The sequence below is a fragment of the Protopterus annectens genome, chromosome 10.part0 (genome assembly GCF_019279795.1).
Source record: "Protopterus annectens isolate FY-2018-M chromosome 10.part0, PAN1.0, whole genome shotgun sequence".
Lineage (NCBI taxonomy): Eukaryota > Metazoa > Chordata > Ceratodontiformes > Protopteridae > Protopterus > Protopterus annectens.
This window is the reverse complement of record NC_056744.1, coordinates 768,112,090-768,140,063: the sequence shown is the minus strand read 5'-3', so window position 1 is coordinate 768,140,063 and position 27,974 is coordinate 768,112,090. Positions and strand designations below refer to the sequence as shown.

Genomic DNA, 27,974 nt, shown 5'->3' with positions numbered 1-27,974 from the left:
TTCACCCAGCTTTTTTTGTGATCCTTCTGTCCAAAGGTAGCTGACACACCACACACACTCTGTGATAAGTATTTGTACAACTTCACAGACACTCCTGGGAAAGTCTGACACAGATTCTCTAGCTTTGCCCCTTTACCCAGACCATGCGGTAGTAATTCCTGCCACCACCCAGCTGTTAATATCAGCTACTAAAAGCCCTTAAAAGGGTGTCCAGTTATTACTGTGCAATATTATTATCCAATGGTAATGGGACTATTCAGTCTAGGCATATTTGAAGGGCTTAGAGAAGCAACTCTGTACTCTATAAAGCATAATTTATCTCTACATAAAACAGCCACAAGTAGAAGGTTTTAAAAATATTTAATAATAAATAATTAAAACACAAGACAAAAGACAAAACTACTACACCACAGAGATATCCAAGAGTGCAGAGTTCACACAGAAACTTAAAATAATACAGTAGTACAGGTCTGATTTCAAAGAGAAGTACCTAATTAATCTTTACTAGCTTTAACTATAACTACAAGAAATCACAGTGCTAAAACTTGCATGTGAGCATAAGGCAGAGTGTTGGTAAGTTGGATATCCAAGATCAAAATGCTCTCCCGTCTCTTGTGAGAAGTAGTATTTAACTCATTACAGCCTAGTGACTTCTCCATGTGTTTCTGCAGTCTCCTCCTACTGCATCTGTAGGCATCAAATATTGCCTCTTCATATTTGCATTAATAATTCCAAAACCATGCTACATACAGGGTATCAGAATATTTTATCTTGAAGCATACATGATGGCAAACACAATTGTATTGATATATGACCTATGTCAATTAGTATTGGTTAGAACTGTAAGGTGATAACTTTATTTTTTTTTTCAAGGCTGAAGCAACACCCACTGGGAGTTAAAGGTGCATACTCAAATGAGCTCTACTGAAGGGAATGAGTTAAACATTACTAACAAACATGTCTCTAAGGCCCTCCCAAATTACATAATTTTTAACAGTTTGGAGTTCTCGGGCCACAAACTGCATTATTTAGCAATCTAACACCTGCTCAGAAACTTACAACAATACAAGGCATTTCACATGTGTACACTAACAGAAACCAGAGCAATAAAGCACATTCCACATCTAAATTCTGGTCATAAACTTTATCCTTAAAACAATGGGCATGAAAACTTCATCCAGACACGCTTGAGCCGAATTCTAACATGAAAGTTTCACAACATGCTTCACTGGCCCAGTAGAGTGCAGTGTTGTCAACATATTTTGCAGTTCCACATTTCGCAGTATTCTTTTACACTCAAGAAAACATGCCTTTATTTTACATGTATTTACAAATGCCAGAATTATATATCAAATTCTATTTGACTAGGCTGGCAGCCTTCGCCCATCTCTCCCCAATCGTCACAGATTGATTAAAGTTTCATAACTATACTGCTGACCATTGGAAATTATGTGCAACCTTGGTCTTGGTATAGCAGCCAGCAAGCATGCATTAAAGCCTTCGATTTATGGCCATTGCATGCCTTACTGAAATAAGTCATCTTGCACTGGATACTTCTCAACTGTACAGATTTTCACAGAATGTCCAGATTTTTGCCTTATATTTTTGGTCCATTTTTTATAAAATTGTGGCTTTCTGGCAAATTAGTGGCAAATCATTAAAGATTGAAGTTAGAAATTAATGGCAGACTTTTGAGTTTGACCTCATACCCTTCAGAAAATTCATGATAACACAAAACCAGTTATTTTATCAACTTTCTAAGTTTTTAAAAACAATATTTAAAAATTTGTCCCTATTTATACCACTTCTTTTTTCATGGCTTTATCCAGATTTCTTATTCTAAGAGGTTGAGAGGTATGCAGTCAGAGTGGACAACTGCGGAGCAACAGCAGCTTGTTTCCTTGGATTTCACAAACCTTGAATTTGGTCTGAGTGCTGTTTTAACCAGCTATTTCTCCTAGAGTAGTTCTACCCTTTCCCCACATAAGTAATTTCACAATTTTCTCTTGCATAATGCAGCAGGGGTGGCAGGTGTCACAGTTGACCAGATACGATTGTCCCTGGCTTTCCCATTCTAATTTTGCAGGGAATTGCAGGGTAAATGACTTTGTTCAGCAGTTCTGACACATTTGGGCCACTGATTTATGGAAAAGCTGGAAGAAAGTGGAAAAGACCCTTGCAGCTGTTATCCAGTTTGACACAGAATAGCCTTAATCAGACAGTGTTCAGGTGCGGGCATTAGCAACATAATCAACAACTTGGATGCAGTAGTCCTTTTTTGTGGTATTCTTTAACTTAACAGTAAGAATTTCTCATCAGAATTTGGGGTTCTATGGTACTCCATTCTGGAGATTGCAACAGATACCTTGAGACCTTTCATGACTGCTGTACTCTGGGTACATTTGAAGAGGTAAGGCTTCTTGTCCATTCACTTCACTGTGTGGGAGAACATGACATTCAACAGGTGAATATTGAACATATTCAGAGGCTGTATAATCTCCTTGCTGTTACTACACAAGCCTCAATCCCTTCTTTGCCATGGCATTCCACCTCCTCTGAAGAGAGTGATGCTAAAGGGGTCTTGAATTTCCTACAAAAAAAGCCATCCAGGACATCCCACCAAATCAGAGGCCCTGATCTTTACTCCAGATTCTTTATATTGCTAATAAATAAAAATAACCTCGGGAGCATTCTAGAATTGAGGGCGTCAGTCATTTCATATTAAAAAAAAAAAAAAGACTGCAAGGATGAACACCTGCATGTAAAAATTGCAGAGGATTCAAGGTAGTTCTACATTTTTGTATGTTGAAGTTCCTACATTTATGAATAGGAACAAACCATTGTCACGTCATGGTGCTGGTGTCTGCCTCTTGAGAAGCATATCTGACTGAGGTTCTTCATAACCCCTATTAACTCCTCATCAGGTAGGCCTTACCTAGATCTTTCATGCTGCCAAATTATCAACTTTATTTCTTCAGTTTGAGTAATGCCCACTTTATTACCTCAGTTCCTTTTTCTCATAATCATCCAAAATCTGTGCTTTCTTCTCCAAATACTTATACCATTGCTTCTGACTTGTACTAAATCTCAAACCTCACACACGTGTGTGTATGTGTTTACACTCAGGCACTCACCTGCCTATTTGTATGTTAACAGTACATTAAAACTTGGAAAACTACAATACCGACTTGTTCAATGCTTTTATGTATACAACATACACAATGTTTTTATAGTCTTTTCCTACATCTGTCCACATACCCATATGTGGTAGTTACCTCACTGTGCCTGTCATGTGCTTCCATTCTGGCATATATTCGTAAATTTGAGTCAGATATATTAATCTAAGTCACATGGCCTTATGCCTCCAAATCTGGAGCTCCCAAACCACCCTGTTCGTTTGTCAAAAGTACTTTTCTAGTTATATTTCTCTTACAAAGAAACTCCTTAATTTCTGATCTTGGTCAATAGATATAAGCCTGATCTACATGCATTAATAGTGAGTGGGACAAAAAACATCTTTATTACTCGTGAGGCCAAAATATCCTAATTGTTTGTATCTTGATCTTTTGAGTTATTTCTGTAGCCGATTGCTCAATGTCTAGTTTTAAGCAAATTCCCAGGTATCTCATCCTGTAATGACCCTACAGAAGGGGAAGCTCTGTACCAATTTGAGTTGGGGTGTAGTTCGTTACTGTAGCCTTTGTTTTTGCTTCACTTTAACATATTTGTTAAACTGAAATATTTTTAACAATCCAGAACATGATGTAAAACGTGTACGATATGATTACTTTTGTTTTTAGTGCTGTTTTCATTAGTCTGTCGAAATTTGAGTTTCTTGTGTCCCTGGCTAATGGCTCTACATATAAACCAGAAGAATAATGGGGACAGTGGACAACTTTGTGTTGTTCCTCTTGTAAAGCTAAACACATTAGGCAACTTGCCAGCAGACTTTACCCGTGCTTGAGCTCCTCTCTAGTTGTTAAATAGTGATGCTCATATTTGAAGAAGCCCAGATGCCTCAAGGAATCTCTTAGTAAATTCACAACTCATTCTGTTAAATGCTTTTTCAGCATCTAAATCTATTAACCTACATTTTCCAGTGCATCACACTGAAACCATAAAGGTTTTGTTATTGTATAATGTTTGCCTACCTTCTGTAAACCCATACTGATACAGGTCTGTTAGTATTGGCAATGTCTTTACCATTCTTTTGTCAAACTCATCAAAAGCGTTTTAGTCATGATTCAGAATTGAGATGGGTCTGTATGACTCTCAATCAAGGGATCTTCTCCTTCTTTGGTGTAATTACCATTACTATTTTTTCCAAGTCAAGGGCACATCCCCACTCAGAAAATAATAGTCAAGAAGTGCTAATCAGACTTTTATGTCTTGATTGTTTTCCTTTTTCCAAACTTCTGTTGGAATTTGATTATTTATAACAGTTTCCCTGTATTCCATTTCTTTTCAGTGCTGCTTTAATTTGCTTTCTTTATTTTTGATGATACCACTTTTCATTTTTCCTACTTTCAAATGGGTAATTATCTTAAACATATTGCCACTTACTCTATCGCTTTCAGCCTGTTGCTATAGTGTACTGTAATAATTTACCATTACATTCATATGAGTTTACCTATACCCCCTCATTCTCATAGTTCCTTTTTTTTTTCTTAAAGGTTGAAAGGATGACCGATGTTAAGCCAACAATTTGGTTGCCCTGGGGTTGTCAGAAATAACTGCTTAAAAAAAACATTGTTGTAAGTAATATTGTGTAGATGTTCTAGCTTTTTCAATTGCTCTTCAACCTGCTGTGTTCTACTTATTATTTTGTCTTGTATAAATCATTTGCTTTTAAATTTGATCTAGCCAATCCTTTAACAACTACCTTTTCAGAAGAGATACAAGAAAATGTCTATCACAATTTGCCTGCTTAGAAAATTATATATGTGCATGTTCTGGCGTTATCACTAGATGAGCTTTCATGGTATGATCATGTTCCGGCATTATCCATGGTGGTGGTGCTGCGGTAGCGTTGTCGCCTCACAGTAAGACGCTGTCCAGTTCAATTCTCAGCTAGAGTGTCTTCTGCGTGGAGACATGCGTGAATGGGCGTACCTTCGTTGAAGGTTGTTTGATAGGCCTGGCAAGCCGGTACGTAAAAATCAACTGCCGATTATTAGCAGACCAGAGTTCCGCTGTGGCGACCCCTAACCGGGAAAAAGCCGAAAGACACAAATCATGTTCCGGCATTCTTTCGCTATGTGCCCTTCATCTACTCTTGCCCAGGGACCCTATTTAGCTGAAAATTGTATAGTCCATTTCTTTATTATTTTCACTACACCAATAAGCTCTAATGTGTGCATATATTTCTGTTAAGTGTCTGCCGTCAGTCCGTATTCTGTAGTATCTTAGCCCTACTGAGACGTCTTCCTTATTTCCTGTAGTGCTCCAGTCTCATGCTACCATCATACATCCTTAATGAAAGGATATAACTTTTCCCATAGTATTCTTTTATGCCTTAGAACCTGAAAGGTATGTAATTCATGCAACCCTAAAAGAAGCTCATTAACCGAAAGCAATGGGTTCATGTAGCCATAAGGGAAAAACATGTTCACCAAAATTAAGAATCTCCACAGGCATAACATGGTATGCCAACAAGTATGGAAATGTAAAAAAAAAAAAAAAAATATATATATATATATATATATATATATATATATATATATATATATATATATATATTCCAAAGATGAATTACAGGTTAGATGAGCTCTTTTGTCCCCATAGCTTGGGACTTCTTCAGAACTGAGCACAATAAAACTCATTAAGGTTTAAATAGCAATTTAGAAAATGAAAAAGTCATATGACAATAGTTTACAATTATTATAACATTGAAAGAGCCAGTAAAAGTTCTTGACTGTAAATGGTATGCTGTAAGTGAAAAATTATTCTTTTCCACAGTAAAAACACATTAGTATGAATAAATACATAAACATCCAGTCATAACGTTCTGCTGTCAACTTCAAAACTGGGTTGATGGATACTTTGCCATTAAGACTAGGGGGTATGGGAGCATTTATTCTAATTTGCCTCACTAACTTTCAGTACTATTCTTGTTTCCCATTGTCCACCCCTTGCATCAAAGTAGACTTTTTTTTTCCCTAACAATCTCCTTTATTAACTGTATATTGTTGTTGTGTGTTTAACATAGTACATTCATAATTTGGTGTAACAGTATTGCTAGCCTGGTATTCTCTCATGCATTTGTTATTACCTCAGAGGGGGAATACTTAAATCTTCTTTATCTAGACATCTCATCGTAGATCTTGTACAATAAATCCTGAGGATATCCCCTCTCCAAAAGCATAGCACACGTTCTCTGTATCTCTACCTTAAATAGTTCTTTTTTGATACCATATGTGCTTTTGTGTAAATTGTCCCGTTATGTTTACAGTGCAATAGATTACCTCTTTTATAGTTGAGATAGGAGTTGGAAAAGGTATAGATGAGAAAACATAGTTATAGTTCTCAGTCTCAAGTCTTAATTTCCAGATAATGGGTTGATTGCACCCTATGATCACAAGTAAACTTTAAAAAATTAGTAGTACAAAAATAGTAGGGGCAAAGTTCCCTCCCTAACCAAAAGCATTTATGTAGATGCATGGAATCTGGTATACCCGACAGGACTAAATCATCCTCTGCAAGGAAGAGTAAACCTGTCTGGTGGACATCTGCAGCAAATAAACTCTCTAACAAAAGGAAAAAAAAATTGCTGTCCAGGACCAAGAAGAAGCAGGTGCCCAATTGGAAGTTATCTTTCCTTAGCCTGAGCAAGCAAATAAGTACACTAGTGAAAGCAAACTTGAGTCCAAATTGGCCACATTTACTAGAGACCATCCTAAGGCCTTGTCTTATGTTCGCAGTCTCAAAGGAAGCACTCGGATCTGTTCAGAACTGGTGGTCAAGGACACCATGTATACAAATGCCGTAGATATAGCAAACTTTTTGGCTGACAGATTCAGTGAAAGCTTCACCTCTCTGCCCCCCCCCCCATCAATAAATCAGGACATCTCAGTACCTGCCCAGTTCACCTTGTATCTAGGGAACAGTTCATCACTCACTGCTGTCTCAAAGGCAAAAAATACAGCCTCTATGGAATGTGATAACATCCCAGGCTACATCCTACATGAACTCGGGCTGGAACTTGCAGCACCATTAGGCGCCCTATTCAACCACAGCCTGAATACCGACTTTATCCCAGCTGAATGGAGGACAGCCACCGTCATCCCTTTGCGCAAAGGTAGAGTGTCCACCAATCCAGAAAATTATAGCCCCATCAGCCTAACTAGCCTGATCTGCAAGGCCATGGAACGGATTATAATGGACCTCATTAACAAGGATATTGGCAACCTCCAAAAACCTCAATCCCATATAGTTTGGGTTCGTCAAGGGGAGGTCATCTCTGTTAAATTTGGTTGACTTCTTTGAGACAGCCACCAAAGCCATGGATAAGGGGAGGATGGTGCACACTGCCTACCTTGACCTGGCCAAAGCCTTTAACACTATTCCCGAGTTGGGCATAATAGACAAACTCTCCCAATCAACTAGGCATCAATCCATACGTTAACCAGATGAGTAGCTAACTGACTCACTGATAAAACCCACCTAGCCAAAATAGGGGAAGCCACCTCAAGCAGTAGACCCATAACAAGCAGTGTACCCCAGGATTTGGTCTTGTGGCATCTGTTATTTGGGATATACTTTTCTGAGGTGCAGGCTAAAACCAGTGAGCTGTGGCTGATGAAGTTTTCAGGTGACTGCAAGTTGGGTGCTGTCATTTATTCCCCTAGTGATGTGGACATCTTCCAAGAGGGTGTCACCCAAACAAATGACTGGTCCCAGAAACATGGCCTCAACCTGAATACCAAAAAATGCATAGTCATCCCCTGTGGGGAGAGTGATGTCCCCACAAATTATCGCATTAGTAACAATATCTTAACATTCAGTCAGTCATGAGGGATTTGGGCACCCAGGTTGATTATCAACCTGACGTTTGACCACCATGTTGCTTCTGTGTGTATGGAAAGCTTTGTACATGTCCCACCTCATAAGTAAGGGTATCTCATCCAGGGACAAGGAGGTCATAACATCTCTGCATTCTTCCCTTACAAGTTCCATTGTTGAGTACAATGCCCTGTTCAGTATGTACCTTGCAAAGCATATGCAGCAGCTGGCGAGACCACAGAAGTTCCTCACCAGGAGAATCCAGGGCCTCACAAATCTACAGTACACAGGCTAAAAGCCCTATCCCTCTATTCAGTTTCATACAGACTCCTCAGAGGTGACTTCTGTCTGGCATACAGGGCAATCTCAGACCCTGCCTTGATGGGACTGCTGCATGTCCGCAAGTCAAGTTTCAATTGAGTAACCCACACGGTTGGCTTTAGCCTGGTCTGTGACATCAATAGGACTTGTTTTCAGGACAGATTTGTGCCCCAGAGACTCCCCCATCTGTAGAATAAACTCCCTCTCCACGTCCGGCAGAGCAGAGTACCTCTTTACCCCTTTTTAAGTGCAACCTGGATAACTGGATGGGAAACAGAAAATACATTCCTGGGATTCCACCCGTGTCTCTGCTGGACGGGGGGCATTGGGTGATGACTTGTCTAAACATGGGCTAAACTCTTGGCTAAGCTTATAAGGGCCTCGTGGCCAATAGCCTAGTAACTTCCCATGATCCTATGAAATTATCTTGGCAAAGAGTGCTTAGCAGTCTAAACCTTAATTGCTTATACCTGCTGACATTTAGTTTCCAAGGAAAAGTAAACGGTAAGAGAGAGAAAAAAACTAGCAACTTTGCAGATCCATGAAAAACTCTCTCTCTAATTTTAACTCTTTAGTACAATCTACAGACTTCCCTGGTCAACTGCCTACATCTGCAGACTTCTTGTCCCACTAACAGCATTTGCTATTGGGGGGGATAAACTTTGCAGGTACAGGAAACTTAAAATTTGCCATGACTTTCTTTACTTGGTCTTTTTTTTTTCCTGCGGGTTTGCTTAAATACTGTGGTTTAAGCTATAGGCATTTGTTTTAATGAAAACATTTACCTCTGTCAATCCAATGAAATTATCTAACACTTTGTGTAGTGTAGTCTGTACACTTTTGCACTCTAGCTCACAATCACAATAATAATAACTTTTAACTTATTTCTCTACAGCCTTTCTTATCTTGCAACAAGTACTTGCTTGTTTTAGTATATTTAACATGTGGACTGGTCACTAATAAGACTCCTTTCCCATACACATTTAAAAATAGGAACTGAAACTGTTTTACTTAAGTTACTTAATTCCTTTGTTTCTTTCTAAACATTAATGACTTTAAGGCGGAGTTATGTTTTATAGCCTGCCCCCAAGTTTAACAGAGTTAGCCCAATTCCAATCTTTCTCAGCCACTTTTTCTTGCAAAGGCAAATTTCCTGTGTCTGTTTCTATAGGCACTGTGGTTGGCACTGTGATTAGTGCTTTTGTAGTATCCCAGTCATTCACTAATTTTAGTGCTGCTGGTATTCTTCCTGATATCTCCATCTCCCAATGCCAGGCTCTAAATCTAGTCCAAAGCACTTGTGATTTTTCTAATTGGCATCTGTGCCGTTTTTTTGCTTGAGAAAGTGGAAATGGCTTCACTGGTAATGTCTCACTCTATGAGCTTCATTGCCAGAAGAATCTGCCAAGTTCTGCTTGCTGGCTCCCTTTTTATTTATTTATTTTTTAATTATTTTTTTTCTCCATTAGAAGTGTCATGGGTACTTCATGAAAAAAGTATTCTGAACGCAGTTGGCTACAGGAGCTAGAATCTCACTTTTCTCAACATTTCCCAATTGCCTGGATAAATTTGCTTTTCTTCTGCCAAGTGTATAGTGAGTAATTATTTTCTACAAGCACAGTCTCCAGTTTTTAATGCTTTTCCTTTTCCCTTTTTGTCATAATTTTTGTTAGGAGCTACTGTTTTTGCTGGTATGATTGCATCCTTAATATATAGGTATTGATTGCCTTCTTGTGTCCAGGTTTGGAGCTTACTCATATGCCTTTTCAGTTAATAAATCCTGTTGTGGAACACCTGTCTAGTTGCTTATCCAGTTTTTCTTTTTGTTGTGTATTTTTTCTGTTTTGAAACTGCTCTTCTTGAGAAGCCTCCTGCTCAACCAGCCTTATCTTCATTTCTACCTATTTTTTTTTATACAGTTTTCAAATAATTTAAATAGTTAAAGCTTTTTCTGTTTCTTCCGGCATTTTATTTGACTTAAAATATTCATATCTTCTTTGTTTCGTTTATTTTGAGCACCTCCATGTTCATTTGATTTATTTTTTCACCTGTATTACTGCTAGCTAACTCATGTACCAAAACTGAGCCTTCTCAGCCAGAGATTTCCGGTCTGCTTTTCTGGTTAATTTTTCTCTCAGGTTCTTCAAATTTCTTCTTTATTGTCATCCAGGTGGTATAATTACTAGCTATTAATTGAGTTTTACCCAAATTGACTGTCTCACTGAGCTTTTTACAGTTCCCATTTTCACAGTGGGAGAGATCAGTTTAAGCTGCTGATCTGTGTTCAGTCGTCTTGGAATTCGTTCCGTTACAGTTATTAAGCCCAACATTTGGCTCCATGCCACAGTCCTTGCTGAAAATGAACTTTCAATGACTTCTACTCCTCCATGTTTTGTTTTTACCTATTTGAGCCTCTTTCCACTTGATGACACCAGGACAGAAGACCTGAGGGCTTCATGCAGAAAGTATCTGAGCTGAATCTTTCTCTGCATGCATCCCATGGTACCCCCCCCCCCCGAGGTTGTGTAAGATTCAACACTCCATGAGACTTTCCCCAGCCAGACACCAGTGAAAAAAATACAAAGATTCCCTATTTTTTACATTTACACCCATTAGTGATGCACCTCATCCTGATAAGGTCACCTGTACTTTCTAGCTGCCCAGAAGTCCAGTACTAGGAGAGTGTACTAATGTAGATGTGCACATTTTTTGTTTTGGTATTAGAGGAGGCTAGGCCCCTATTTTAGTTGCACTATATAATCAAGTGCCATAGGAAGAGTACGTGTTTGATAACAGGCTTGAGCTTCTGTTCAGTGAAAGTTCACGTCTGTCTCCAGTTTCTGCCGTGGGCTCAAAAATTTGAAACTTGCTTCACTTAGGCATCATTCATGGCTTCCAAACCTTTATCAGCTCCCCATCCTTCCTTTGTGGGACCTGTGTTCATTATTGAAGGAATCCATTTTCCTTTATTTCAAACATGTCTGTATGGTGGAGCCAAAATGTCATAGAAAACTGTCTTTTTACTGAACATTACTGCACCAAGAAGAATTTCTGTACTTCGGGCTTTGTGTGTGTGGGTGTGTGTGTGTGTGTGTGTGTGTGTGTGTGTGTGTGTGTGTGTGTGTGTGTGTTTCTATATAAAAACACACCTTTCCATGAAGATAAGGTAGTCCTCCAAACAAACCCCGCCTTTCAAACCTAAAATATCTACAGAAGCCAATTTTAACTACTCTTCAAGTGTTATTCCTTTGCTGGAATAATAAGAAAAATCTGTTCTCCGTGGATGTAAATACACTGCTTTGTTTATGACTGGAAATGACAAAATACCTCAGTAACATTCACATTTATCTTCTGCTGCTAATAAAATCGGCTAAAAGGCTTTTAAAACCACTTCATCCATGTGGTTATCTGTGTTGTGATAAACATGGCAAACTGTTACCCAATGCCCTGTAAGCTTTAGGATGTACTGTTATGTCTCAGTCTTTTAATTGCTTCTGTGTGATCTGCTGCTTTGACTTAGGCTTCTCTGACATTGCAAGATTAATGTGGTCTATCATTCCAAGTCTTCCTTTGGGGCCACATTTGGGGAAGCTTTCTCTAGCACCAACCAGGAATGTTGTAGTGATGAGAAGGGTGAACCTGATCATGATAGATTGAAAAGTTAGCTAATATAATGTCTAGAGTTTTCATGTTCATAGTTCATTACCTCACCGTCCTCTGGCATGGCAGGATGGGATTTTGCATAGAGTTGTGAGTGTACCTTTTAGACTGGCCTACTGTGGATTTGGGGAATGAAGGTAGAGCGCAGAGCATTGTGGGAAAAGGGGAGGAATTGAAGCCTGGTAAGGTTGGATTGTTGGAATGCAGAGTAAGGACTGGTCCTTCGGTACTAGTGTGTGGAAGATGAACCGTGTCTATGCAGATATGTCATTTTACATAGGTAACTTAGGATTCTTCATATTTATTTGGTCAGAAAGAGGTTTATGTGAAATGATTAAGTTTTCTGGGAAAGCATAGTGGATTTCATAGAAATCTGTTTATTGCTTTTACCAAGTAACTGTTTGCAGAGGAATCTGGTTTGATGGTTAACTTACTGGTTTTGAAATTGTGGTTAAGTACAGACTTTCTATTAACCGTAATTAAGAGGCTTGGAAAGCATCTAGTAATTTTCAATATTAAATTTCGAGTTAAATCTGAATAGCGCTTGTAATCTCCTGGGCTGGCAGGTTCATAATGATGGGTTTAAATGCCTGTTGGATAATTACTAAAATGTTTTGAAGTCTGTTTTGAACTGTCCTAAAGTGGATTAATGAAAAGTCAGAACTTTTATTTCCACAACAGGAAGTACTGGTTGGATTGGGGAGCAGTTAACCTTTATATTTGATGCGCAGCCTGCCTTGCAAATGGGTATTACAAGGATACAAAGCCACCAAATAGGTTGTATATAGTAAGCAAATGTGGTGCAGCAGTAGATTTTGTGCTCTGCTGATACAGTGAAGCAAAGCCATTCTCCACATCCCTAGAATTTTTGCGGGTATGAGAATCTGGAATTACCAAGAATCTCATTTTCAGTTAAATATTTGCCTGATCACTTCAAAGAACTGTCTCCACTTGTAAAGTATCTGGTTACAGTATACTGTATAATAGTAAACTTTTCTAAGATTTGAATCAAAAACTTATAGAGTATGTGGCCCAGCAACTTTTTTGTTCGACAGAGCCATAATCAATATTTTCCGAAAATGTTGCACCTTTTTAGTGTGAACTTGCTTTGTGTTGTAAGAGGCATTTGTAGGTCATTGAAGCCCCTGTCAGATGTGCAGTTTTTATTAATTTTGTATAGAAGTGCTTGTTTTAATGCCTTTTTTTTTTTTTTTTTTTTTTTGCTAGGTTCCCTTCATCATTGTGTGTGGGACTGGGCCAGGTGAGTGTTGTGTACCAATTTTTAAAAGGTGTTTTATTTTTTGAAGAAAATTATAATTGATATTCTGTGCTATTTCTCTACAGATGTTTGCTACAGTCGTCGTGCTGTGGGCTGGAAAAATGGTTAGGGTGGTGAACTTCCCAGACTTTGACAGAAGTGTACCTCGAAAGGTAAACTGTCTAATTTTACTGTTTGTGCTTTGGGTCATTGTCAGTATTAATACAAAACAATTTTTGATGTAGTCATGGAACTTTTTTTTATTTATTTTTTTTATTTTTTTTTTACAAAGGCAGCCAACCTCCCTTTGAATTGGTATGTACAGTGGATATAAAAAGTGTATGCACCCCTGTTAAAATAACAGGTTTTTGTGATATAAAAAAAATGAGACCACAATAAATCATTTCAAAACTTTTTCCCACCTTTAATGTGACCTATAACCTGTACAATTCAATTGAAAAACAAACAAATCTGGTGGGGGGAAAATATAAAAAAATAAAAAACATACAATAAGCTGGTTGCATAAGTTTGCACACCCTTAAACTAATACTTTGTTGAAGCACCTTTTGATTTAATTACAGCATTCAGTCTTTTTGGGTACACACATGCCATCAATTAGAGACTCCGATTAACCCCAAATAAAGTTCAACTGTCTTAGTAGGATTTTCCGGACATTTACTCATTTGCCTGCTACAGCAAAAGCCATGGTTCTTAAGAGAGCTTACAAAGCATCAAGGGGATCTCATTGTTGAAAGGTATCAGTCAGGAGAAGGGTACAAAAAATTTCCACAGCATTGGCTATACCATGGAACACAGTGAAGACTGTCATCAAAAAGTGGAGAAAATATGGGACAACAGTGACGTTGTAAAGAACTGGAAATCCTCCAAAATTGATGACAAGATGAAAACTGGTCAGGGAGGCTGCCAGGAGACCTACAGCAACACTGAAGGAGCTGCAGGAATTTCTGGAAAGTACTTGGTTGTGTAATACATCTGACAACAATCTCCTGTGTTCTCCATATGTCTGGACTATGGGGGTAGGGTTGCAAGATGGAAGCGTTTTCTTACACCGAAAAACATCTAAACCCGGCTAAAATTTGCAAGGCAATGCATCAAGTCTACTAAAAGCATGTGTGGAAAATGTGTTATGGTTTGAGACCAAGGTTGAACTTTTTGGCCACAATTCCAAAAAGGTACGTTTGGCGCAAAAAACAGTATGCATCACCAAAAGAACACCATCCACATGGTGAAGATTGGTGGTGGCAGTATCATACTTTGGGATTGGTTTTCTTTGGCTGGAACTGGGGCTTTAGTCAAGGTGGAGGGAATTATGATCAGTTCCAAATACTAGTCACTTTTGGCCCAAAGCCTTCAGGTATCTGCTAGAAAGCTGAAGGTGAAGAGGAATTTCACCTTTCAGTGCAACAATCACCCCAAGCATGCATCCAAATCAATAAAAGAATGGCTTCACCAGAAGAAAATTAAAGTTTTGGAATGGCGCAGCCAGAGCCCAGACCTAAATCCAATAGAAAATCTGTGGGGTGACATGAAGAGGACTGTGCACAGGAGATGCCCTTGCAAGCTGACAGATTTGGAGTGCTTTTGTAAGGAAGAGTGGGCAAATATTGACAAGTCAAGAAGTGCCATGCTGACAGACTCCTACCCAAGAAGACTGAATGCTGTAATTAATTCAAAAGGTGTTTCAACAAAGTATTAGTTTAAGGGTGTGCACACTTATGCAACCAGCTTATTGTACATTTTTTATTTTTCCCCTAACAGATTTGTTTGTTTTTTCAATTGAATTGTACAGGTTATAGGTCACATTAAAGGTAGGAAAAGTATGATTTATTGTGGTTTCATTTTTTTATATTGCAAAAACCTGGCATTTTAATAAGGGTGTGTACATTATTTTTTATTTCCACTGTAGATCCCGCCTAAATTCAGGTGCCTGAACATTTAATGGGCCAGTAGACAGCTCAATGAAATAAACATTTTTTTGTTAGCGGGAAGAAGGCCTGTGTTGAGAAAAAGGGTCTATATTACTGAATCAAAATGGCAAAACATCATCAATCACCGTTTCATCGACCCCTAAATACTGAAGTACACTTTACGCGAATGGCCAGATCTTTTTCATAGGGAAAAAAAATCGATAGGACAGCCAGGCACAGCACACCACTGAAAACACTGCAAAGTGGGGGGCTTTGCCCCCCACAGCCCTTAATGGGGGGGCTGTGCACCCCCAACTAAATATATCAACTCCGAGATCGTCCTACAGTGGGGAAATGGGCAAATTCATGGTGCCGGCCAACTGATTTTTTTTCCCTGTGAAAAAACTCTCTGATCTGGCTGTTAACGTAAAATGTGCTTTGATGAAACGGTGGTCGATGTTTTGTTGTTTCGATTTGGTAATCTAGACCTGAGAAAAACACTATAGACGATCTAATGGAGCCTATCAGTGAGGATTATTTGAGCATTCTGTAGTTTTCCCCATTACTTTCTTGCCCATGTTTTGGTGACCTAATACGTAACAGATTATCCTTTCAGGACACTAAATTAAATTTTGTAAAGCCTGAACTACAAACTACAAATTGCAGTTAAGCATATAAAACATGCATTGACTGCCATTTTTTCCCATACTCTTCTCATAGGTTCAAAGTACTAGACTGTCTGCCCAAGGGCATTTATAAGCCTAGCCAGAGTGTGTTGGCTTTCGCCACCCCCTTAGATTAGTTCCCTGTGCCTCTGATCAGCAGAGCCATTAGTTTCCTGCGCCTCTGTCCAGCAGAGCTACTGCAGTGATCCCTGGGGTAAATGTTCTGTTTCCCATCCACCCGTCAAGGTTTCTCTTGAAGAGTATTAGTGAGGGGCTCTGCCTGATGTATATTGGAATCTTGTTCCAAAGCATGCGGAGTCTGTGGGTCAGGAATCTATCCCTCCAGCACGTCCTATTTATCGTTGTGGTAAGGTTTATATCCCTAGAGTGTGTGGCTGTCAGGAATTTGTTTTTTTTTTTTTTTTTTTTTTTTAGGTGGAGCATATCAATCAGTTCTGGGTTGGACATGGCCTTGTATGTCGAGCAGAGATTACCTCTGAGTAAGCAGTATGCAACCGAGTACAGCTGGTTTCTTTAGTCGGGCTGCATTGGTCATCTGTTTGAGGCCAGTAATCCTCTTCGTGAGGTATTTTTGTGATCTTTCCAGTTGTTGCAGGTGCCTTGTAAGGTACATCCGAAATGGGGCATTGTATTCTATAATGGGCCTAATAGATGATGAGTAGAGAGGCACAATAACCTCCTTTGTTCTGGTTGCAAACCCTTTTGAGATTAGGTGGGCCATATAGAAGGATTTTCTAACCACCTTGGCAATATGATTGTCAAAGGCGAGATTGCTATCTACTTGGGTCCCCAGATCCCTTATTACTTTTTCTGTATTTAGGGGACTACCCCCTATGTGGGTACTTTGTTTTTTCCAAAGGGGATGATTATGCACATTTTGGCATTCAGCTTGAGGCCATGATTTTGACACCAGGTATCCGTCTCGGTGAGACCCTTCTGGAGGGTGTCTGTATCAGCCAGAGAAACAGTTATGGCCCCTAGTTTGCAGTTGTCTGTGAACTTGGTCAGCCAATGTTCTCCTGTGCTTGCCTGTACCTCTGAGAAGTATATACCGAACAGGAGGGGTCCTAGGACTGTGCCCTGGGGGACACCACTTGTAACCAGTTTAGAGTCGGACCTAGAGTCTGCAACTTTCACAGTGTGGGTTCTGTCAGTGAGCCAATTTGCAACCCATCTCGTGACGTAGGGGTTAATGTTCAGGTTGGTGAGTTTGTCTATAATACCAGAATGGGGAATGGTGTTGAAAGCCTTTGCGAGGTCTAGGTAGGTTGTGTGGAACTACTTACCCTCATCTAATGCCTTGGTAACTGTCTCAAAGAAGTCCACCAGGTTTAGGAGGCATGATCTGCCCTTAACAAAGGTAAACCGGGTGGGGTCCAAGGTTTGGAGGTTCCCAGTGTCTCTCTTAATGAGTTCCACGATGATGCTCTCCATAGCCTTGCAGATCAGGCTAGTCAGGTTTATAGGGTTAGTTCCCAGGGTCCGTTGTGGTGCCACCTTTGTGAAGTGGGATAACTTGCTGTGCTCTACTCTGTGGGTACGTAGCCTGTAGAGAGGCTGAGTTTGAACAGTGTGTTTAAGTGAGGGGTAGTTAATTTTGGAGCTCTTGTAAGACGCAGCCTGGGACACCATCTCGTCCCATTGAGGCTGTATTTTTGGCTGTGGATAGGGCTGTTTTAACCTGTGTGTCTGTGATTGCCGGGGCCTTACATTCTTCTGGTATGGTTATGGACCCTTTAGGGGGTGAGAGGGGTGTGAAGTTTGCACTGAACCTGTCTGCCAAAATGTTGGCAATATCAGTCGGTTCAGTGTATTTTGTGCCATTCTGCACCAACTCAGAGCAGAGCTGAGAGTTTCCACTTAGACTCTTGACATAGCTAAAGAACGCTTTGTGGTTATCTTTGGAGTCCTTGGCAATTTTTCTTTCGAAGCTAGCCTTGGATGATTTAATGAGGGATCGTAGTTTCTTGCTGATACAGATCAGGGATGTCTATCCTTCTAGGGATTTTGCTCTTATCTGTACTAGTTTCTCCTTCTGTTGTAGAGCCTGTTTATGGCAGGTATCCACCAGACTGGTTTCCTTTTCTTGGAGGAGTGAGTCTTGGTTTTACTTGGGATAGCATGATCTATGCATTCCTGCAGATGATCATAGAGTGCCTCTGTATAGGTTTCAACAGCTTGGACAGCATTGTCCATTGGCATGGGGGCTGTGAACCTTTCCGCCTCGGTCTTAAGCAACGTGAAGTTTGCTTTTGAAAAGTTTTTCACTGGGGTTTCCTTGATTGGGATTGGGGGCGGAATCTGAATATCCAGAGTGATTAGTCTATGGTCTGATCTAACCAGCGAGGGGTTGACGTCAGGTGTGGAACACCGGTCGCCCATGTTGGTGATGACCAGGTCCAATATGTTGTTCCCTCTGGTGGGGGTGTTGATTAGTTGATCCAGGGCATTCGAGTTTATAAATTCTAGGAAGCGTTGGGCAAGGGAGTTAGTACTTGAGTAGTTCTCCCAGTTAATGTTTGGGTAGTTGAAATCACCCAGTATTAGGGTGTTTGGTAGAACCTTCATATTTCTCAGTGTCTCCAGAAATGCGGAATGGGGTCCTGGGTCATGGTGGGTGATCTGTAGTAAGCTACAATTTGTATTGCAGTTTTGCCCATTTTTAGTTGCACTTGGATGATCTCTGCATTGTGCTGCGCCACTAACCTGGAGGTGCGAGTATCCTTGATGAATATGGATACACCCCTGCCTTTTGTGTTTTGGTCCAGGTTCCGTTGCAGAAAGGTATGGTATGAGTTATAGCCTGGTAGTGCTGGGGCGCTCTCTGGAGCCTTAAATCAGGTTTCTCTTACTGCACAGATATCGATGCTCTCCAAACTGAGGAGTGCCTTGAGTGCGTGCATTTTGAGGTTTAGACTTCTGGCGTTGGGTAGCATTACCCTCAGTTTTTGGTTACTTGTGCTATTTACGGTGGTGGGTTTGTCTTTTGAGCCTTGCCAAAAAAAGGCACTATGGGGGCGGCAATAGCATTTGCCAGTATTCGAAAGCCTAAGGGTGACAGGTGCAAGCCATCTCTTGCGAAGCAACGTGGCTTGTCGAGCATGTCATCCCAGGCAGACAGATACTGGATCCCTTTTGAATTACACCAGAAACTTAGCCAATTGTTGAAGTTGATCATTTTTCCTTTATATTGTGGCATCATTCTTTGTGAGGGCAGGATGCTACTCGGGGTCAGGGTCATACCTGCCTGGGCTAAATGATCAGAGATCTCTTCTATGTCTCTTTTTTTCATGTAGTCCAGGGAGGTACATCTCAGGTCATTCACACCAACATGTACAATGACAGAGTCGTATTTGTACTTGTTCTGGAGTGACCTGAGTGCTTGTGTTGTGTGTTGGATCCTGGCGCCCGACAGGCAGCTAACTGTAACCTTCTCCATATCAGTGTGCCTGACTATAGAGTCGCCCATCACTAGTGTGTTGGGTATGTTATTTTGCCTTAAGGGCTGTGATTGCGTCTCACACTGATTATGTTAAGTATGTGTTTCATGGTTGGTGATGGGTTGTGGAGGTTGCTTGGATGTCTGTTTTGGAGGTCTCTGTTGCTTTTGCAGATTTTTATTTACAGCCTCTCAGTTGTGTTGTTGTTGTAATAATTTTTCCTGAGACTACATATGCAGTATTTCTGTGTGCGCGCACTTTATGGAGTATGTTTATTTTTGTCTGTAACATCGGCCTTCAAAGAACTGTCTCTTGTACTGTATGTAGCTTTAAGGAACAAAATCAAGTTTGTGACACTTGGCAAAACTACAGATTACAAAATGTACCCTAGCCTTAATAGTGAAAGATATTTCACTTAACTAACAGACCATGTATGTTTTATATATCCATCTTATTTATTTATTTTTGCATGGCACTTTCTTTTCAATGGGATTTTGTGGTTCACTTTTTTCATAGAGCTCTTATGAATGGCCTGTTGCATTGTGGTGGATTTGTGGTGTAATACTGCAGTTGTAGTTTCTTGGTTTGGGTTTCTGTTTTTTTTTTTTTTTTTTTTCCTTTCAACTCTTATGCCCTGAATTTCTTTTATTTTTGTTTGGTTTCAGGCATATAGCTGTTTTTGTGAAATTTGGATGTATTCACTCTGTGTGCATTATGGAGTTTGTAGTTTGCGTGCATTGTTCTTATGTGCAGTGCATGTTTTTTTTTCCTGTGGTGAAAAGATTGAGTTATGATGCTTGGCATTATGAATAGAATGAGAAATAACCTTTGCTAGTACAGTGGTGAGGTATTTGGTGATGCATGTAAAGTGGAGATAAAAAAGTTTCCTAGAGTCAATGTCCATTGTCCGTGTAAGAAAGTATGTATATACATATTAGTTTTGTTAGCTGTACTAGCTGCTTAATGGTGAATAGTTATAATTCTGGAAGTTATTGATTTTCCCAAAGTTTTTTTGTGTGTGTGTGTGTAGGGGGTGGAAGATGAGTGGTGATGTCCACAGGCCTGCAGTAGGATTGGTGAGCATTGTCACTTGTTGTAATTTAAGGAATTAAATGTTGACCCCCCTCCCCCCTGTAGTTTGAAGAGGAATCCAGTGGTGGTGGTCATTAAAAATATATCTTTTTTTACCCCAGTAATATGCATTTATCCAGTTCAAAATGGTAGCTTTTACTGACTGCTTGATACCAGTTGTTAATGTTGGGTATGTTGAGGATGCCATGCCTTCCAATTATTGCAGTCAAGCCCCCTGCCCTCATCCTAACTGAAAAATGGAGGTCATCTGCCAGTTGCACATCCCTTGCTGTAAAATTATGCAGGAAGGTCAAAGAAGCTAGTTTTGCTCATTTTGTTCTAGAATTGATGCTAGTGATGGACAGTAGTGTATTGGTAAAGTCTGGGTCAAGGCCACATTGGCTCCAGCAATAGCGTATTGCCTTTTGGCAAGTTCATGTACTTTTTCTGAGGTATGGAATGTACTTGCATGTTTGTCAATGTTTTATGAAAGGCTTATGGGTTAATGGAAGAGATATTGATGTATCCCAAGAAGAGAGGCTAAATTGCTGGCTTCTCTTTTGCAAATCTGTTATAAGACTAATAATGGAGTATTTTCTCAGTTAAAGAAGTGGGTGGATTTGTGTGTATGTACGTGTATTTATACATGTGTTTGTAATATATATATACGTGTATGTATGTATGTGATGTACAGGTGGAACTCCATGGCCATCAGGCTGTTCAGTGCAGTTCTACCTGTAGGTGGCGTAGCAGTCATACCTGTACTCTTCCCCAGTCAAGGCGAAAGATGGGCTCCCAGCTCCCCAAAGAACTGAGCACGGTCTACCATCTCCTCAGTTTAGGGGATGGCTCACACTACACAGAACCATGCTCATGCATGATCCCAGGATCTCCTCCTGACTGTCATAGCCTGCAGTATAGCTTCAGTTGTACTTGGAACTTGTTATGGGAGGTAATTCGAGTTCCCACTGCAGTGTTTAATCTCAAGGCAGAAGCAACACCTGCATGTGGGAATCCCATTCAGATAAAAAAAAAAATATATATATATATATATATATATATATATTTTTTTTTTTTTTTTCATTTCAGCTCTAATCCATTCAGTTTATGACACACACAAATATAGTTTTCTTCCTAGAAGTGATCACACCATGATACAGCTATTTATTACTGTTATATTTATGCTATTACTCCGCATGCCAAGCATTTGTGCACTGTACTAGAAGTCATATCCTGTTCCATTTCTTTCTTTAAATATAAATTAATTATATTGATGATTTGCCTGAGTGGCCGACTGATTCTGCTGTAATCTGTCACTTTGTGTTGAAATCTATTACAGTTAACAGAAAACATGCCTTTCAATGTGCATGCTGTTTATCCCTCTCTTGGTCATCAACATGAGTGACCACATGGCTCAGAAAAAGGAAGTTCCTGGGAGCAGCAGTTGCTCAGCGATGGGGAAATGCAAGCACACTGGAACTGTACATCTTATAATTATAAAATCCACTTTACATGATGAAAGCATTAGTGCAAAAAAGAATTGTAAAAAAGCACCTTTACACATCATCTCCTTTTGCACTCTGAGGCTGTTCAAAACTAGGTGCGTTTGCCTTATGGTTTTGTCTCCAGACTTGAAGCCTGGCTCTTCTGTGTTTATTTACCATACAGATGTGTTGCAGTAAATGCCGGTTTACTTTTTTCCCCCACTTGAATTTGAGCTCATTCTTGTTTGCAAGGTAGTGATGAAGAACAAATGTAGAAATCTCACCCCCCTGCCCCCCCCCCCCTTTTCCAGAAAACTCCAGCTTCATAAGAATAATTAAATATGTGACTTTTTTTTTCTAATTGAGTTGCTTTTCATCAGCTAAAAGTTTCACTAGGAGAAATTACTGATTTCATCCAAGGAAGCCACAAGTCTAGGAACATTTTAATAGGCTTTGCATTCTGCCGTATAAAACCGTTAGGACTTCATATCTATTGCATTAAGTTGTACAGTAGTTCAATAAATTAACTAATGCACTGCTTGAACATGTTTTCTTCTAAAGCAGGTATTGATATAGTAGTCTGCCTTTTAAATGCATTTAAATCCTTTCTTTCTATTTCTACAGACATTTCCACTACCTCTAATTTACTTTGGTAACCAAATCTCAGGACTGTTCGGCACAAAGAAACTCAAGTAAGGTTTTGCTGTATTTACATAGATAAATTGTTTTGCTGGAGTTGCAGAACATACTAAAATAAAAGAGTTATTCCAGTTATTGCCTAATGGCAGTTGAGGATAGTTTTTATGTTTGCGTATGTATTGAAGGAAATTACAAATATATAGTCATCATACAATAATAGGAAAAGGATAATGCTGCACAGATGTTGGTAAAACTGAACTCCACACATAATTGACTGGGAGTTTTGCCTTTCAAAATGGCTGCTACTCCTTTTTTATTCTAGCACCGCAAAACATGTACAGATTAATTGGACGGCCTTCACGGTTGTCATGTTCAGGCAGTTGTAAAAGCAGAGGGGTAAGATAGGCCTGCAACCTAAATTTACCTACACCATTTATTATGGGCTGAGCAGTAAAGAAGGCTTATTTAGAATGTAAGACTGATTTACAAAGGTTGCTTTTTAAAATCTTGGGACTCTTCCTTGCAGAGTCCCTTACTGTGTTAACTGAATGGCCCAAAATCCAGATTTGTGTATTTTTATATATTATATAATATATAGAGAGAGATGTGTGTGTGTGTGTGTGTGTGTGTGTGTGTGTGTGTGTGTGTGTGTGTGTGTGTGTGTGTATATATATATATATATATATATGTGTGTGTGTGTAGTGTATGTATGTGTGTATATATATATATATATATATATGTATGTATATGTGTATATATATATACATGTGTGTGTGTGTGTGTGTATATATATATATATATATATATATATATATATATATATATATATATATATAAATGTGTATAATATGGTTTGCTATCATATATTCGTCAGTCAAAATAAATTAAATTAATTCCTACCTTAAATATCGACTTAGAAGTTCGACTCGGAATGTCGAGAAGGTCAGGATGTCACAAACACACTTCCTGTTGCAAATTCGACCTTTTTCGGCCTCTGAAGACTACAGTCTGACACTGCATATCACGTGACGTGACCGTTTTTGCAGGGGGGCTGCAGCCCTAACACCTACTGCAAATTATATATTCCAACTCAGATCACACTACAGTGGGGAAAACGGTAAATTTCCTGATTCCCCACTGTACTGCGATCTCTAGTTTATAAGATCAACCTCATATGTAGAATGCACTGTGTATTCGCTGAACTGCGACTCGCACAAATGAAGGTTCAGCAACACAGGATTCAGCCAACCGTACTTTGACATCCCATGGTTGCCGAACCTTCACTCAAAATTGTGATTGTAAACCTACAGACTATATATATATATATATATATATATATATATATATATATGTGTGTGTTGTGTATAGGAAGGTATGGAGGGCTTTCCACTCCACTTCAGAGATCAGAGGCTGCGGAGAGGGGCTTTCCCTTTTGCAAAAAAAAGTTTAAAGGAGACTGACATTTGGTATTAGCTGTTCTGCTGTAGTTTCTGTCTTTTTTTTTCCCCCTTTCTTTTTGTAGGACTCTGCAATGCAAGTCTTTGAGATTTCAGTAAGGAGCAGATTATAGATTTTTAACACACAAAAGGCTGAGCCTAGGATAGGGTTGGCTAGCAGGCTACAAACAGTATAATGAATGTGGGATTTTTATACTGTCTGTGATGGGGGAGGGGGGGCTGCAGCATCAGTAAAAGTAACTGTCTGTATCATCACGCCAGACCTATAACAAATGTGACTTTTTCCTAGACTACTGCATCCTTTGTTAAATGACAGTCTGTGTCATCACATCATCCACCTTGACATATTTGGCTACACCAGAAAGTAGCCAATACTCTTTGGAAATAAGAGTCACCTTTTCGGTCTTATCCATGACCAGACATGAATAGTGTTTAATACTCAACTTTCAATGCAGGTCATTTATTGACTGGCTGTTAAGATAATGACAGGAATTCTCCAGCTATTTACACAGCTTCTTTGTGCTGCATGAGTAACACAGGATGATTCTCCATATGTAACAGAAGATTAGATCATTTAAGGTTTAATTTTAAACACAGTTGAGGTTGAAGGTGTAAATGTTTTATTAGGTTGAAATTCCATTTTCTGTCTTTTGGGTACATTTTGCTGCTAACACTAGTTTAATTTTTTTCAGTTTTTTTTTTTTGCAGCATTTTACAACACTGTAATAACTGGTAATTCAGCAGGTGAAAATTATGTGAATTTTTAATTGTGCATGAAATTACATTGAGGGTTTGATATGCTTACTTGTTCAGTCTGAAGTAATGATGTATGATGATTTAAGTGAATACTGGTATAAAAGTATTGAATTCTAAAGTGCTTACAACCAAAAGTAGCAAAGTATTGTAACTGTGTGTAAATGTTGTGCTTCTAGGTATAATCTCATGATTTTTCTTTCATTTTGAAGGCAGAAAAAAGTTCTACCATACTGATTTTTCAAGTAATGGAATGATGACTCTTGATTCCACCTCCTTCCCCGCCTTATCTAGTCCAGTGGTTCCTCCTCTTTCTTCAGCCAGTCACTCAAGTGGAGCAGAAGCAGAGTATACCCAAGCTGAGAGCTTTGACCATTTGTTACTGCCCAGGAATCCATGTCAGGCCTCTGTTCCCCAATGAGAATCAGATGGTAGGGAGTGAGGCCTCCTAGCCAGTCCTGGATGTATGGTCTGCCCTTTTCCTTTGGGAGCATTCTTCAGTGGCTCCTCTGAGCCTGTAATTGCAGCCTACCAAGGGGAAGCATGCCTCTACATGTTGTTTCCCTCTTGTTTGCATAGTACAAATGCATTTATGGTTGTGCAGGCTCAGAAAGCTGTGAACTTCATTAGGTGAATACTTGCTGCTCCCACTAAATATCACACATGGTGAGCCCAGAACTGACTCCCCCCCCCCCCCTCTCCCCCCAGCATGGGCAAATGGCAGCAGCTGCTCACTCCCATTCTCTGTGGCTGTTTCCTGCAAGCATCTTAACTGCTAATTAAACTTTGATCATTTAAAGCTTTGTCAGGGCTTTCTCACTCTACGTTATGGAGCTGGTCCAGTTTGTGATTACCCACATTAGTTTTCAGAAGTTATTTAAATGTATTTATTTAATGTAGTAATATTTATTTGTATTATAATTCAGAAACTTTTTTATCGTCTTATAGGCTAGTCTTTTGTTCTGGTGTCCTGCACTCTGTAACATTTGAAATGGTAACACACCACCTACTGTCCACCTCTTCATTTATATAGTACAAGAAAATATGTGTTATGTGGTGCCATTTGAATAATAGATGTGGTACAAACGCAACTTCCAAGGAATCCTTCTCTAAATTACAGTCTGCAAAATGGAAATTGTGGAGACGAAAGTTTGATTACTCCTGTCTGTGTGTGAGTAGAATCTTCACAACAGGCCACACAACTGCACGTCATGAGAGAAGCAGTTAAAGTGTAGTATATCCGAGTTTAGTTTCAGCACATTTTTCTTCTCCTACATGAAATTAGTTTTAGGGTGAGAGAGAAACAAAAAATACCAGATATATCCATTTAGTTCTTATTGAGGGCACAATGTCCCATGTAAACTGATGTACTTGTTGTTTAAAGCTAAATACTGTCACTTGATTCATTGGTGTGAGATAAAGATGAGTGCAGCACGTGAAAAGATAAAGTTAAGAGATTGAGAGACAGACTTAATATTAAAGCTGTAAAAGCGTACCAAGCCAGTAAAATTAACTTTCAGTCAGGTTAAACAGTTAAAGGAGAAATAAATTTATCTCTGGGAGAAAATAAGGCATTCAAAGCATATATGTGATCTTTTCGTAATATATGGTTATAAAAATAAAGTGAGAAAAATGTTCAGTAGTACTTCAGTATGCACTGTGGTAGTAGAGTTAATTTTCCTAGGATATGTGAAATGCATAAAAACTTGAATCTAGTAAGTGCGGTGGAGCTTGGACTATTTAAATGAATATTTTGAGTGCTGTAAGTTCTAGAAGGTGTATATCGTTTGCAACATTTTTGCAAAACTGAGTATACTGGAGCAACAGACTTGGTTATAGTTTTGAAATGAAAAGCCCAAAATAAAAAATCAGTTTTTACTTATGTGGGGTGTAAACTTTCAAATTACTTAAACAGCAAGAAGAGTCAAAGCAAAGGTTTAGAACATATACATACTGAATATAGGCAAACTGCATTGTAGTGAGGTATAAAAAGGCAAATATGTGCACAGAATCAACAAATAGTGTTTTAAAGACAGTAATACCCCACCAACCTAACCAAAATCCTGACAAATAATAAACTGCACGTCCATGGAACTTTTCCTCCTATTATTTGGCTGTTTTAGGAAGTAGTATGCCATCTTGGAGAAAAGTAGTCATTCTTATATCCATATAAGAGAAGGAAGCAGACTATGCCGTTAAATGGAAGTGCTACAAACCTGCAATTGCTTAGCCGTTTAGAATCTGAAGAGCAGCAGATCTTTTCGGAGGAAACATTGCCACACCACAGACAGTTAAGAAACTAAGCAAAAATAATTCAATTCATACATGCAACATTGAAGATTTCCTATGCATGTGCATTGCTGGTTACCTTATTAGTTTTACAATGCATTGCATAAGAATATAGGTTTCTAAACTGTACATATGCAATGATCACTAAATTACAGTTGCACTGCATTATAGAGTAATTTAAAGTTTCTAAGCAGAAGAAATGTGGCTCTGAATTGATTAAACACACTATAGAAGTTAATGTTAAGTAACCACATCAGCAGAACAGTCATTCATCCAGCTTTGCAATTCACGTCCTGCTGTACAAAGTCAGCTGGGTCTCTATGTCACACTCCACCATCCTGCATAACGTCCCACTTACAAATGGACCAGGTTGCTAAACAGATTTCCTTCATGTTAGTACATTTTCCAGTTAATACATCATTGATTTAGCAAATGCAAGCAGCATTTTTTGGCACTATAGAACTTAATTGCTTCAGGAAGGAAGTAATTCCTCATGTGCACACATTTTCAGAAATGCTGGAAGTCTTATGATGATTTTTATATGACAGCTACTCACACAGGGTGAAATCAAATTAAAGGGAGAATTGTATTTAAAAAAATATAACATTAAAGGGAGAACTGTGGTATACTGTAAGTGCACAGTCATGCAGCTGATGGGTATTAAAAGTTTTACTGATTGGACAGAGTTATGTATACATGCTCCACAGAGGTAGTGGTCATCCAGTGATAGTGAGTCAGAAATTGCTAGTCCGTTTGGGGATATTTTGCTCTCCCCTCATTGTGTGTGTGGTCGTGGTCATTACTAGTTTGGAATTGCCAAGCTCAAATCCGCTATTAACCATTGTGAATATGCAAGATTTTGCTTGCATGGAGGAGTGCTTAGGCTATCAAGACCACTATCTACCCCCCTCAGGATGCATAAACTAGTGTAAGCCATTCACTCCCGTCCTCCCCTGCCCACCTATTCTAATATTCAAATTGCTGTTT

At 39.2% G+C, this 27,974-nt stretch overlaps 1 protein-coding gene across 1 annotated transcript in view; it reads left to right on the top strand.

Annotated features, from left to right (window-relative positions):
* SLC35D1 (solute carrier family 35 member D1) overlaps nt 1-27,974 on the top strand; it is a 467,863-nt gene that overhangs the window by 92,972 nt on the left and 346,917 nt on the right. Inside the window, exons 2-4 of the mRNA XM_044086804.1 lie at nt 13,210-13,243; nt 13,327-13,413; nt 22,474-22,541. Of these exons, the coding sequence (XP_043942739.1) occupies nt 13,210-13,243; nt 13,327-13,413; nt 22,474-22,541 (189 nt within the window). The remainder of the gene's footprint in view (nt 1-13,209; nt 13,244-13,326; nt 13,414-22,473; nt 22,542-27,974) is intronic.